Consider the following 14,540-nt stretch of genomic DNA (forward strand, 5'->3'; position numbering starts at 1 on the left):
ATCCATTTACACATATGAACATGTAGCTAAAGTGAACAGTGTAAAAAAGTATTGTGACAGACTATAGGAGGTTACAAGGAGGTACTCAGGAGTTCTTTTCCAGAACTACAATTTAACAAACAAAAAAAAGACTGTAGAAGAGGAAAACCGATATAGTCTGGTTTTGGAGTAGATTGGAACAGATAGTGCCAAAAACCGAAAGTCTATAAACCCAAACTTAACACTATTAAACCTTTGACAATTCTGTGGGTTTTAAAAATAAATAAAGAGTGGGTTGTATATTATCTGGAATGTTTTCTCAGTTGGATGGCATTCTGGTTAGAGCTACAGCTTCACAGCTCTGGTGCTGGGTTCAATTCCTGTCTGGGGCACCTTATTTAGAGTTTTCACTTTTGTGTAGTTTTCCCCTGTCTGCTCTTTCCGATTTCCTCCTACTTCCAAATACATGCTGGTTAAGTTAGGCTGGTTTGGTGTCTCTAATCTGTATCTATGAACTTGTGGGTATGTGTCCAGCAATAAACTGTTGGCTCATCCAGGTTGAAGTCTTTCTAAGCAGCTTTCTGATAATGGATGGATTTTCTTACATAATTGTTGGTGTTTTCTTTTCTTTAAATGATAAATAGCAGACTATTATTGAATGTTACTATTCTATAAATACAGATCACAAATACAATTTTACATACATTTTTCATACAATGTTATGGATGAAGTGAAAAATTTAGAAATAATACACAACTTATTTTATTTTCAGTTTGCTATACCTGTACACTTTTGCAAGATTTAAGAACATAATGGCATACTGTTGTAAAAATCTTAGGAGGAAAAAAAAACATTTATTTTTAAATATATTTCCCCGAGGGATTTATTTGGAATAATTTACAGCTTGGTAATCACGCTGGTATATCCATGCAGTCACGGATAATTTGGGTTTCTGTCAAACATATTTTTAATTGCTGTAAGTATGACACTGAAGTCACAAGTGTGAGATTCAATGCACATCTAAAAATAACAAAGCTCTTTGAGAAGTTTTAACATCTCTTTTTTTTTTTTTGGTGACAGCAACTGAAGTTCATGCACACCCCTCACCAGTTCCTTCTGCTCAGCAGTCCGCCGGCCAAAGAATCCAATTTCAGAGCTGCCAAAAAACTCTTCGGGAGTACCTTCGCATTTCAGTGGGTTTTCCTACCTTTCTCTTTTGGACCTGTCTCCAAAGAATTGATTCACCATTGTTTCAATTGCATTTTTTTTTGTTTTGCAAAATCAAAATAACTTTGTGTAACTTTTTTATGCATATTTAAATACTTTAAGTTCATTATCATCAGATTTCTCAGATTTTCTACAAATGTCAACAATATTTAAAAAAAACAACTAACATTTTGCTAAGCACGAAGCTTGCTCTTCACTGATTAACCCACATCTCGGCAATTTGAGATGACATACAGTATCCTTAAAGAAATGTCTATAGTAATATTATTAGAACAGAAAAGCTTCTTCTGATTCTCCCTGGAGAAGTGCATCTATTTTGCTTGAAGGTCACAGGGTTTGCTTTACGATCAAGATTGATCTACCTGAAAAGATATTATACTAATATCTTTATTAAATTAAACTACCTGAAAAGAAAAGCATTTTCCAAAAATTGGACTGTACACATTGATGTGTGGTACAGTTGCTTAGAGCCAAGACTCTTTTGAATAAAGCTCTTCTGTAAGACTTTTCTGTCACCTTTTGTCTAATTATTCAACAATACTTGTTACTCATACTATGATGATCAGCGTTATAAGCTGAGGATTTGCATGATGCAGAGGAATAGGCAGCTGTAAATGAACACAAGGATATGTACGTCTTGTAAATTATACCTTCAAGCAAGATTTTCATTGTAAAGTCTTTCAAATCAGCCTAAAAAAGTAGTTGCATGCAAGAGCAGTTGCATCATGATAAGTTATGATAACATGATAACTTGTTTGGCCTGCACTGTCAACTGACCTTAATCCTATAGACCTCTGGTTATGGGGATGAATACAGGATCACATGTACTGGACCAGTATGTCGTATGGCCTTGATTAACACGCTGTGCTTGCAATTGAAGGAGACATGATTATATGACCACTTTGCAACCTCTTGACATGTCTAAGCTCAATTCAGTATTGTTTTTTCCACTGCTAATTGTACATCCTTAACTCCATATACTTATATGTGCCCTGTGATATCCATTACATAGCTACTTAAATTGTCCTCTTATTGACTGCAATACTTTCACAACTGACATTCTTTAGAAAAAAAATATTTTGATTTGTTTTCTATTGTTTTCTGTTTTTCAGTGGTTCACACATAGAGAACTGGCACTCCATACTGAGGAATGGTTTAGTAGTTGCATCAAACACAAGACTACAGGTAAAATAGTGCTTTCATAAATGCCTGAATATCAGTAAAACCCAGTAAAATCATTTTTATTGAAAGTTACAAGCATGTTTATACATAGGGGCAGAAAATGAGAAAAGAGATGGACAGTGCATGCAGAAACTGACAATGTATAGCATGTACAATTATAGCGTTTAGCATGATGTTATCACAAAAGTGAGAATGATACTGTTTTTAGGTTTTTCATCTTGACTATGTTCTTTTTTCCCCATAGTAAGATAACAGCTTAATGTTATTGTCAGATGGATAATTGTCTGCTACCTCAGATTACCAGTATTGTAATCATTTCCGTTTTTAGAATAAATTGATCAAGGCCTCTACTTCAGGATTGTCCTTGTACAGTATGTGCATCCCTTTATCTTTGGAATGTTTTTACTGAGTATAGAACAAGACTAGATACTGTACAAGTAATATTTTTTAATTGACCAGTAGATACAGTAACTGATTTAACAGTTGATATCTGAGCACAGTGTCTTCTTTATTAAGTGTTATATTATATATGTAAATTTACAATGATAAGCCAGAAATTAACTTGATTTGCAACAGTTGTAAATGTATTTATAGCAAAACAAACTAACAGCTGTACATGGTCTGTATTTATACTAAGCTATAAAATACATTTTTTAACAATTTTTTAAATTTGGATCGGCAGGAAATAAATGAAAAAACCTGATTTATGATTAAAGTGTTCAAAACTCATCACTGTTTTAACCGACTGCCTTTTCAGTTCAGATTTTTCCTTTCCAACATACATCATTTACAACTGCCCATATTCACTAAATGAATGCACACTGTCCTAATTTCTAATTTATTCCAGCAAAGGATGCAGAGAAAAAATGTAATTATTGGAACAAGGCAAATCTTTGCAGGCAACATTTGAATTTTAAAAGTTTAATGTAAATTATAGATATGCCACTGCTTATCGAGAATTGGATGCAAGGAGGTTTGGGGTACCTATTCATATGAGAATAAATCTATTTTTTAGAGAACAATGAGAAGCAATTATTATAAGAGAATTTAAATTTAGGTCATACTGGAATGTGTTGATAATGGATGCTCTAATCCTTTTCAAAACAAAAGTGTAACTAGGGCACACTATAAAGAATGCAGGTAAGATAATTTGAATAAAACTCAAAATTTTACAAACTCCTTTGTGGAGTTTATTTTGTAGATAGCAATACACCAATGCTTTGTCATTCACTTTAAAAAAAATCATTTAAATGTATTCCTATTTTTCATGTCAGGTATTATACAACACCAGCTGTGTGCAAACTAAACATGCCAAAAAATGCTGACAAAACACTCATCATAAGTTAATTGTTTTGTAGATTTGACATCTCCTGAATTATTATCTCATTCTGTCTAGCGAATGGGGAGTTTTTCTCAATTTAAAGTGACTAAATTTTAGCTTTTTGGCTGTGTGATTCAATTTTAAATTTAAAGCTGTCTCATATAATTTCATTTAAATACAGTGATAGAGATGCATGTTTTAACCTTTGAAGAAATTAAAATGTATTAAATGTTTGTATTCTAAGAAATATTGAATTTTCAGGCCTTAGTCTAGTAATTATTTTAATTATTTTATTTAAATTGCAGAGAACTCAGGTGCACTTAGGTAAAATAGGCACCTGTTTAGATAAGAATAGATTAATATAAAAACTATATTAAAGTATTTTAAGCACAGCAAAAATGTGCATGTCAGAAAGGAGCAAGCCCAGGTAATGTATCTGCATTCAGTCATGTTACTTTATGTTGGTACTTCTCATAATAATTTAGAAAAGTGTAAGATTTTTTTATTCATTTAACTTTCAGGACTTATTTAGAAATACTTATCATACTGTAGGCATAGTCAAGTAGAACTTTTATCATAAACCAGCAGCAAATCTCTTAAGAGTGCAGGTAATTGAGTATAGATGAACTGAGTATTTAAAGTCCTAAAGCAAACATCAGACACTGAATACACGCTCAGATGAACACCTGCATGTCTCCTTGATTCACACAGTTACTTTTACAATGTATTTATCGATTGTATTTAACTTTCAAGAGATACCTGGACAAATCAAAATTCCACTTCAACTGAAATAAAGAATAGTTCAATTGCTGAGTTAAGATATATATTTATGAAGTTAAAATGTAACAGTATCTAAGAGACTGTTGCTTTTATTACTGAAAAAGACAACAGAAAGCACATTTTCGGAGAATTGAGTAATCAATCAAGAGACTGTTCTAATGTTCCATTATGATTGTGTAGCTCCATGGAGCCATCTATGGAAGTGGAATCTATCTCAGCCCATTGTCAAGCATTTCCTTCGGTTACTCAGGTTGGTATGATGAAGCTTGTCCTTTGACAAATCTGGGAATACAGGAACATAATTCTGTATTGACTGTTAAGTTACTGGTGTTATATACAAGTTTAGCAAGTTTAGCAGTTTAATCTGTCAAGACCAAACTGTTAGTTTTTGAATGAAAAACATTGGGATACATAAATAACGTGTTTAGTGACACTACTTCACAAAAGAAAGATTTAAGTCACACACTGGAGTGTGTGATAAAAATGATTTATTTTCATTATTAATGGACATCAATTAAGAAATGAAATTATGGAGAAGCTGTGGATCTTGACAGAACACGATTAAGTGTGGTTAATTTTGATATTTAAGTAATGTGTGTTTTAATTTTCTATTAGCTTTGATTTTGAAAATGCTCCTTATGAACTTGTAGGGATGAACAAAAAGCAGCAGAAAGTGACTTCTAAGGATGACACTGCATCAAACAGTAAGGCCAATGTGAATGGACAGGTGAGATAAAGTGAATACATATTTATATGTAACAGTTCATTGGGAGAAGAGTGCAGAAATTCAAGCCCCATTCACTTTTTTATTTATACATACATTTTTAAGATGCATCTAAATTTGATGACTGATGATTTGAGGCATCAGATTTAGTCATTCTGGGTGTGTTCACAGTATCGATGTCAGTAGTTTGCTCAAAATAGGCACCTGATCTATTAGAGTGTTGTGAAAATGAGCAGATGGATGCAAGTCTTTTATGTCTCAGCCAGACTGTGTAGATACTTTTCAAAGGTGATGTAACAGTTTTTCTTTTCCTTAAAGATGCAGTACTTACTACTGTATCTTCATGTATACATACAGTATCTTTCTAAAAAATTATGTTTTTAGTATAGTATTTGGTATTAACACTGTACATTTGGCATACTGTCTTCTGGAGCATGTTGTGTGGAACTTCAATCCATTTTGCCCGCTTTGTGTCTCCAGGAATGGGCACTAGCAGTAGAGCCTGAGCCCAAATAAACTGATTATTTTTATACTCTCTTTCTGTGTGTAATGAAAGCTCTATCACTCTAAGCAAGATTCTCAAATTGTAAATTAGTTTGCAATTAATTTTGCAGCTCCATGTTACCCAGTGCTTCTATAGATATTTAACCATTGCTTAATGAGATCAGCTCTCATTTTAACTGATCTTCTTGTTCTGTTTGTTTAAATGTATTGGAATATGTACTTACTTTCTGCTATTTTGTTGCACAGTCACAGAAAAAGGGACAGCATCCACAGTTTTTGCAAAGCCGTAATTTGAAGTGCATAGCCTTATGTGAAGGTATGTTCGTGTTTCAGTCTTGATTTTACATGTAGTTTCTAATTGGATTTTATTAATTTAAAGGAAAAATAAATAAATGAATTTATTATAAAGGAAAAATAAAGTCATTGAATAAATGAATTATGTTTTTTTTGCAGTTATTACTTCTCCTGATCTGCACAAGCATGGTGATATCTGGGTAGTTCCAAACACAGATCATGTCTGTACCAGATTTTTCTTTGTGTAAGTAATGTGTTACTGAGATTTATTCATCTTCCTCACAATAGATAAAACCAAAGTAGGTTGATTTACTTGCAGGGTGAACCCAAGCAATGCCTGCAGTATTCTTTAATCATTTTTTAAATCATTTTATTTTTTAATCATGCCTGTTATTCACACTAATCTACAGTGGTGCACATAAGAAAAAAATGCTCAGTTCACTGAATTAAAAAAAACATAATTTAAAATAGATATCAAACAATAACCCAGAAATTGTGGAAAAAAAACTCCAAGCAATCATCATCACACAAATTATGCATTGGATATAAAGTCCTTCAGTTCAGTGTCATATGCACAAGTGCAATTAAATGTGTATTTGCATGCATTTGTATTTGCTCCAATACAAAGACATTAAGGAAACACCAAAAACAAAAAAAGTTAAATAACATACATCTTAGAAAAAAAACATCAGTGTGAGCCAGTGGTAGGGGTAGAGTTCAGTAATCAAGCTCAGTCTCAAAGGTCATGTCAAAGTTGATACATTGACATGACAAGCCCCTGTAAAAAGCTCAGCCACTCTTCATCTGCAACCTTGGCATAAGTATAAGGTTGGCTGATTTCAGATGTCTCCTATTGATGATATTGGTGAGTTTGTCCCACAGATGTTCATTTAGACTCTGGTCGGGAGAAAAGCCTGGCAATGTTAAGACCATTGTTTTCTTGAAGTCATGCCTTTATAATCCTATTACTGTAGTAACAGGTTGTTTCTGATGGAAAATGGAACAATTCCAGATTGTGTTTTCAGTAACAGGAAAACAGTTGGTTCAAGGACTTCATCACTGTATCTCAAAGTAATAAGACTTCACACTTCACCAAAATGTTCTTGTATTAAAGCAGATTCCTTCCCATGTTTTTCTCCACTCTACTAGTTGGCTTGAACAACACAGCAGTTACCAAAATGCTTACATAGCATCTTCACAAACAAGAGAAGGCCATTTGGCCCATCTAGTTATTCTGATTGCTTTAGATATTTCATGTGGTGATTATGTGAGAAGCCAGGGTTCAGACATCAACATGGCTGGATAGCTTGTTCCACTTACAGAACCCACACCGTTAGAAAGTGCTTCTTATTCTAAGTTAAGTCTACGTAAGTACAATTGTAGTTTCCACTTGTGTGCTTTGGTTTTGATCTTCACAGTTGATCCTACAGTACATCGAGTTGACTTGAAGGATTTTAAATGCTTGCTTGAGGTCCACTTTTCTTTTTCATACTATAAAGGTTCAGGTCTTTTAGCCTGTCAGTGTGAGACTTTCATTTAAGACTAGCAGTGTATCTGGTTTCTCTTCTCTCTTGTGATTCCAGAGCAGCAGTATCTTTTATGTAATATGATAACACCCATTGTACACAATATTCTCAATGTCTTAAGTCTTATTAGCTACATTGTGGTCACACAATGGAAAAAACAGTATTTGTGGATAAGTAAAACACTCCCACTGCCACTACCTCAGATGTGTATGATGGATTCTATGCTACTTATTTTAGCTAATATTTCCTTCTGGAAATTTTCGTGCTGTAGCCACCGCTGTCTGAAACTATTACATACAGTTGATGGATCAAATTTATACATGTGACACTCCAGGGACAATGTGGTGACCCTCTGTTTTCTGGGATGCAGTGTGTCCCTCACAGAACGGTTTTATGGTTTCTCTATTCAAGTCTGCTAATTGTTGAGGTAGAACATCTCATTCTCCAGACAGCTTTTCTAGGTAGGCTGCATTCTGGGGATCTGCTATCCAATTCATGGAGTACATGAATTAAAAAAAAAATGTCATCACTTGAAGGGATACAGTACATTTCATATATTGCTTCCTGTTAGGGTACTGTTATTTTGGAGTAAAGCGGAAACTTTTTAAAAATCTTCCTCTTTTTAATGTTTAAAACAATGCTATCCTTGATGCTATGCATTTTTTAAAGTTATTTTAAAATTTCAATACAATAATGTTAGGTTCGCATTTAAAAAGTCACAGCTAAGTACACATATTACAGCCCTTTCAAAAAGCTGTCTTACCATACAACAGCCCACACACACTCAGTTATATGATGCTCCCTTGTATATAAATATACTTTTCTAAATTTTCTTTTGCTTATTTCCATCTGACATATACAGTACTGTAACACTCCCTATTAATTATGAATCAACACTAAAATATTTACTATAAACAAAAGGTGAAGATCCATTGACTGATATGGATGAAGTCTGGGTAAAGTTACCAAAGCTTATCTGGATTATGTTACCAAGACTGGACCTGAGGGGTTGATGACTCAGTTGGGAGAATAACTAAAATGTGAACAAAAACCTGTTTGTTTCTATTATTTTTTTATAATTTGTTTGTTTTTATTTTTTTCTGTTTTTTTTTATCATACACACTTTTACAATATTTTTATTTAAGCTATTTTCACAGCTGTCAACAAGTGTTACATGTATTAATAACATTAATTTAAATATGAACTGGTCATTAGAAAATGTGAAATTAAGACTCTGGGACTGAGAAATGTTCATAAGTTACCAATATTTATGTTCAAAAATATAAATTGATAAATGTAGCTTCAATAAATCACCTTGGATAAAGCATCTGTTTATGAAAAGAATAATACAAGTGAATTAATAACCTAAAGTTCGGGGATGTATTCCTTTGAAGTAAAATCATCTGTACTTGTCTTTCAGATATGAAGATGGGCAGGTTGGCGATTCAAGCATCAACACGCAGGACCTCAGTATCCATAGGGAGATACTTCGAGTCATAGGCAATCAAACTGCAACGGGATAGAGAGAATCAGGATGAATTTGCTGCCTGAAAAACACTTTCTTCAGTTTCAAAGCTGGATTTTGATCTGAAAAAGTGAATCAATCTAATTTGTAACACATGAAACACTCTTATCAAACATTTGTATGTTTGAAATCTAAAATAAGAGCTACACTGTTTATACCCCTAGTACTTTAACAAAATCATTTATGTGAATGTGACTTAAGAAGATAGTACGATTTTGAATAAAAAGTTTATAAACTATGGAAACTAAGAAATTCGTAGCCATTCAGGAATTTACAGTTTGAGTAACAATCTACTTACTATTTTTAGCAAAAATTGAAATTGGTAATACACTTTCTTTCACCATTTTGAAACTTCTAGTTGTTTGGCCTGTTTGGGAAATGTTCCCTTCTTTCTGTTAAATAAAATTCCAAATAACAGACCTTCCTGTTTTATTCATGAGAGTTTTTTTTATTGCAATCCACTGGTCATCAATTTGAAGGCATTAATATGCACTTTAATTGAATTTTGAACATAATAAATGTTAAATGAAATGCTGTGTAAATGCTTTTATCCCCCACATTTTGCTTTTTAATAATGAAAGTCATCCTTAATTTGGCATTTTACTCTAACAGTATATAATGTTTGTGGATCCTTTGAATCAAAGAATGTAAAATCCAGCCAAAATGCAGAAAATGCTGATGAGATACTAGAAGGGTTTTTGTCACAAAGTGGTATGGAAGTTAAGTGTATTCACCGTTCACCTTTGGGATCTGGCTCTGGTGTTGTAAGATAATGCTGGTGATGTAAATGTTTTTGGTACACATGATCTGAGGTCTCACCCTACCTCTTTACGGTGATAGTTGATTTCCTTCACATGTGCGTAAAGAAATAAGACCAATAATTAATGATTGCTGCTTTGTATTCCAGGAGCAGCTGGTGTACAGCAACTGGTTAGCGTATCAGTTCTTTCTTTGCTGCTTGATACTTAACTTTTGTCAGATTTTTTCCTTTTCGAATGGGACACAAGGAAGAATGCACACTGTTGAAGAGCTCTTTGAACTTATTATGATTTGAATTCTCTAGTATTGTACAGTACATTTTCAGTTGTCTCTTAAAGGTTGGCACCCAAGTACTGTTGTTAGTAATAGACTTAATATTGGATGAAGTTTCCATTTTTAAATAGTAAATACATATAGAATTGTCCTCTTAGATTTTTGGCATTTGTCTGTTTGTGCTGTTCTAGGAAATATTAGTTCATGAATGAGTCCATGCCCAATCCAGAAAGAAAGTTTTTGTTTGCCATTTGTGAAGTGGAATAATATGCCTAGTTGACACTACAAATACAAAGCCACTTCTTTAAGAAAAGATAGTTACCACAGTCTCATTAATGGGGAAGATATCAACTAATGTTTCTTAGAACAGGCTTCTTTGAAAAGTGTACAAATTCACAATTATTTTACTTTTTGTTCTCTAACAGTTAAGTCTTGCTGTTTTATTGGTGTCTCCTATGGATGTCCATATTTCAGTATAACATTACGGGTCTCACTTGTATTGGGAAATTCACATTTTGACTATGAGTTTTAGGCTTTCCTTTTATTTGAAAACATTACTTATTTCATGGTCACTGACTGAATTTAAATACATCTGATATCTGTAATTGTTCCTGTTTTTCATGTTAATGTTATTTTAAACAGACTTCAGACCTCTGTCTATAGAACCGGCTTTTGTAAGAGATGTTAAAGGTTTTTTTAGATTTAGAAATTAAGCAATAAAATTAAAAGTATATTCAAAATTAATATATTTGGGGAAGATAAAAGTGAAATATATATATATATTTGCTTGTTACCCAAGTTTGTCAAGTTTACTTTGTCCCCAGCATTAAAAATGACAAAAACGAAAGTACTGAATTTTCTGCACTGATTTAAGAATCTCCAAATCTTTAAGTCTCAGAATACTTGGACTTCAGACACTTTGGAATTCTTTATTTAATTAATAGTTACATTGAATTAATCTTAGATTCAGAGTTTATTCAGAAAGCCGTTCGTTTGAGTATACAAACAAAGGCTGTTTAAACTAAAAATAACAAATACAACTGTAAATTGGAAAATTTAAAACAGTAATGTGCAAGGAGGAATATTCTTATATCCTGTTGTTATTTTGTTTTCATGTTTGTGACATTGATGTATCGGTTACAGGCATTTTTCTGTATTATTTCTGGAAATAAAATGTGTAGCTTTACTTGAAAACATTTTATGTTCTTTCCCTAACACATAAATGTTTATTAATGATATGTGAATCAGGAGGAGTAAATTCAAGAGTTTGAAATTGTACTGGGTTCATCAATGAGTGTTTAGTATGTTAACTGCTTTCTGCAATTTTGCCATGACTGTTATGTTTTATTACTACTATACAATGTTTTTAATAATTACGTAATTAAAAAAAATCAAATTATGTTCGAAAGAAAGTAACAACATTGCAGTTGAATTAACACTGAATGAAAGGTCAGTTTTTGCTTCTATTTATTATATTTTTATGCAAATGACATATTTCGGTCACATTGGACTTCATCCAATTTCACCTGGCACGTATTGCTGTAGACTTTGTTTAGTTTGTTATATTCTAAAAAGCATTATTTGTTTAATCACCAAGCACTATAGAGATATAGCATACTAGTTACATTTTCTTGTAGGAAATACATTCTTAGTGGGTTTTCCTCAATGTGTGAAGTTTTCATCATACTGCAGATTCCTTGACTTTACAAGCTAGTGCACTTGACAACACACCTGATCATATTTTAATGCATACAATTTGAAAATAAAAACATTTTGTACTTTAGTCCTGTCAAACTGCAAAGGTTTTATTTGATAATATGGACACGTTAAACTATTTTAATGTACATACAGATAGGTTTTAAAGCTAATCTTTATTCTGGTTTCTGTTAAATGGAAAATGGAATAAAAAATGTTAACAGCTAATCTGTACCTGAAATGTATTGATTTAGTACTTAAAGGCAAATAAGGCAAAGCTTGAATGAGAGGGAGTTTGTGATTTTATTGTGCACTTATCTGGACCCTGTTTCTTTTATGTGCCTTTTTCCATCTACTTTCAGTGTGGTGTAATAATATCTTCTTTATGTATCAGATATCTTTATATAAGAAAAATCTGCACTAAAAAGTATTACATCTACCAGTGACACCAAAACTACAGACTAATATATATTGATTACCATCATGAAAGTATCACATTAACATTATCATGAGCAAATTGGAACAATATTGCTTTTATTCAGTTTTCATGGAATTATGATGAATGGTTTTGACTTTATTTTCTTTTGTATTTTCTGCACAATATAGAGAAAATATTCTGCTACTTAGCCTTTGGTGCCTTAGAAACAGAGTAATGGCAAATATGACAGTACTGTATATAATGTAAATACTGCCACAAAAAATACGAAGGCCAAATATTTTCTGTATTGTTTTTACAGCTTTTTTTCTTTTGCAAACAAATCAGCTTTTCTGGCTTTTTACTAGTGATGGAAATAGTAGCTTATGTATGTTTACTTTCAATAAACTCAATTTGTTTAAAAACATTTGTGATGACTCAAAACGTTATTCATAATATGTAATCCCCCTGCTCGTTGTTCAGTGTTGACTTCAAATGTATTTTTTAATCCACATTAGTCAGACCAGTTTCTATCAATCAGGAGTGCCTTCAATGTTGGATACACATGTTACAGTATGTGTTATGTTAACACATAGAACTTAGAATCACTTAGATCCTTGCTTTGAGGTCTCCAGAGGCTACACAATCACCTCTTCTGACAAGCAGTAAATCTTAGACAGGGAGACCGCTTTGCTTCAACTTAACTGCTTTGGAGAGCACCAAGAAAGCAAGCCATAGCTTAATATCTCTTTGAGCATGGTAAAGTCAATCTTTCAGAAGTGCCAAGAATGGGTACAAATTACACTAAGCCGGTGTTCGAAGTTGGTAGAGACTTGCCCAAAAAGACTCAAGAGCTGCCAACCATGTTTCCACCAAACATTGAGTCCATGGATCCAAATACCTAAACAATAGATTTCAATTGTTAAGTGATAGTTGACAATAAAATGTTAATCGTCTCACCTTTAGAAAACACTCTTCAGTCTGAGCGTTCAGGTTTTGATAAGGCATTGTTTAGAACTTTTTTTATATACTATTCTTTAGTTTTCTCTTTAATAATTCGTGTGAACGGCAAAATGGAATCTAGGAGATATACACAGCTGTAGAACTACAATAGAAGGAGTCTGTCTATTCTGGTGCTCTGAGTCTTCAAGGTTTCTGTCTTCACATTTTATACATTAAATGTGGCTGATTATTCTTTTCCTGAGATCCAGATTCTTGTTTCATTGTCCTCTAGACAGGCACTACTTCTGCTAGGGTTTCGTGCTTACTTGTCTTAATTCCAGATTGTTTTGTGTTACCTCAGACCTAGTCCATAGGGTTCCTGTATTCTGTGTATTTTTGTTACAGCTGAGTAATTGTTTACTTGATTGAACCCTTGAGAAAAAACTTTTTAATTCATTTATTTTAATTAACTCCCCAAAGCTGCATATTCCAAGGTATGTATACTCAGCATCAAAAGAGACTCATCACTCTATGCATGTATGGGTTTAGAAAAAATAAAGCATAAATATTTAGGATATTGTGCAAATGCTTTAGCCATTATTTTGATTAATTATTCTTAACTGACCATGATACACCAGAGAGACTTTGACTTCTACAGAACTAAATCACATCATTAGTGGAAAAGTTGATTAGGACCAGGTGTTTGATCCTGCTGAGTTTTAAGCCTGGTGAAAAGCAAGAAACACAAACACAGTGTCCCATGTTTATGAATAAAAAGGCCTTCTTGACAGTGGTATATTGAATGAAATGGCACTTGCTGTCTAAAGTTTCTGCGACCACCGGTTTCTAACATGTCAGGGAGTTATAGCCAAACATAGTTTTTTAATGATACAGTAAATCATGAAATGAGGCACATCAAGGAATCTCTCTAAGATTGACAGGAGTTTGTTTTCCATCTTTGTGATCATTTTTACAAAAGACAGTGCATGAACTGTACAGATATCTGCGCAGGAAATTGAAACCGACAAGGTTCAGGGGGAGAAGCTGGGGGTGCTCCTCCCCTTTCTCTGTCATTCAGTTTTCTCTTTCCTATTTAAACCTGAACCTCATTAACACACATATCTAAGTTAAGTTTTTAATTCAAGTTTCTTGATTTCTGAGCACCAGACCTATATTGGCTTGCATGCCTATTCTCTGCCACCCTCGAATGACCTTCTTCTTCAGTATCTTGAAGATTCTCTCTATTCATTTTCTGCTGTTTTGCCCCGTCACCCTCCTGGGATTCAATGTAATCCACCTCTCTCGCCGGTCGCGGACATTTCTGCTTCTCGTATCCAGCCTCCTGGATTACACCACTCAAAATGCCACTGCACCACCACGGATATAGTGACTCA

At 33.3% G+C, this 14,540-nt stretch overlaps 1 protein-coding gene across 1 annotated transcript in view; it reads left to right on the forward strand.

Annotated features, from left to right (window-relative positions):
• parp8 (poly (ADP-ribose) polymerase family, member 8) overlaps positions 1-12,629 on the forward strand; it is a 101,717-nt gene extending 89,088 nt beyond the window's left edge. Inside the window, exons 20-26 of the mRNA XM_088910887.1 lie at positions 1,060-1,172; positions 2,319-2,391; positions 4,670-4,739; positions 5,140-5,216; positions 5,964-6,033; positions 6,171-6,255; positions 8,958-12,629. Coding sequence (XP_088767013.1) covers positions 1,060-1,172; positions 2,319-2,391; positions 4,670-4,739; positions 5,140-5,216; positions 5,964-6,033; positions 6,171-6,255; positions 8,958-9,060 — 591 coding nt within the window. The 3' untranslated portion in view covers positions 9,061-12,629. The remainder of the gene's footprint in view (positions 1-1,059; positions 1,173-2,318; positions 2,392-4,669; positions 4,740-5,139; positions 5,217-5,963; positions 6,034-6,170; positions 6,256-8,957) is intronic.
• The last annotated feature ends 1,911 nt before the right edge of the window (positions 12,630-14,540 follow it).

This window comes from Atractosteus spatula, chromosome 3, assembly GCF_055471065.1.
Source record: "Atractosteus spatula isolate fAtrSpa1 chromosome 3, fAtrSpa1.hap1, whole genome shotgun sequence".
Classification (NCBI taxonomy): Eukaryota; Metazoa; Chordata; class Actinopteri; order Semionotiformes; family Lepisosteidae; genus Atractosteus; species Atractosteus spatula.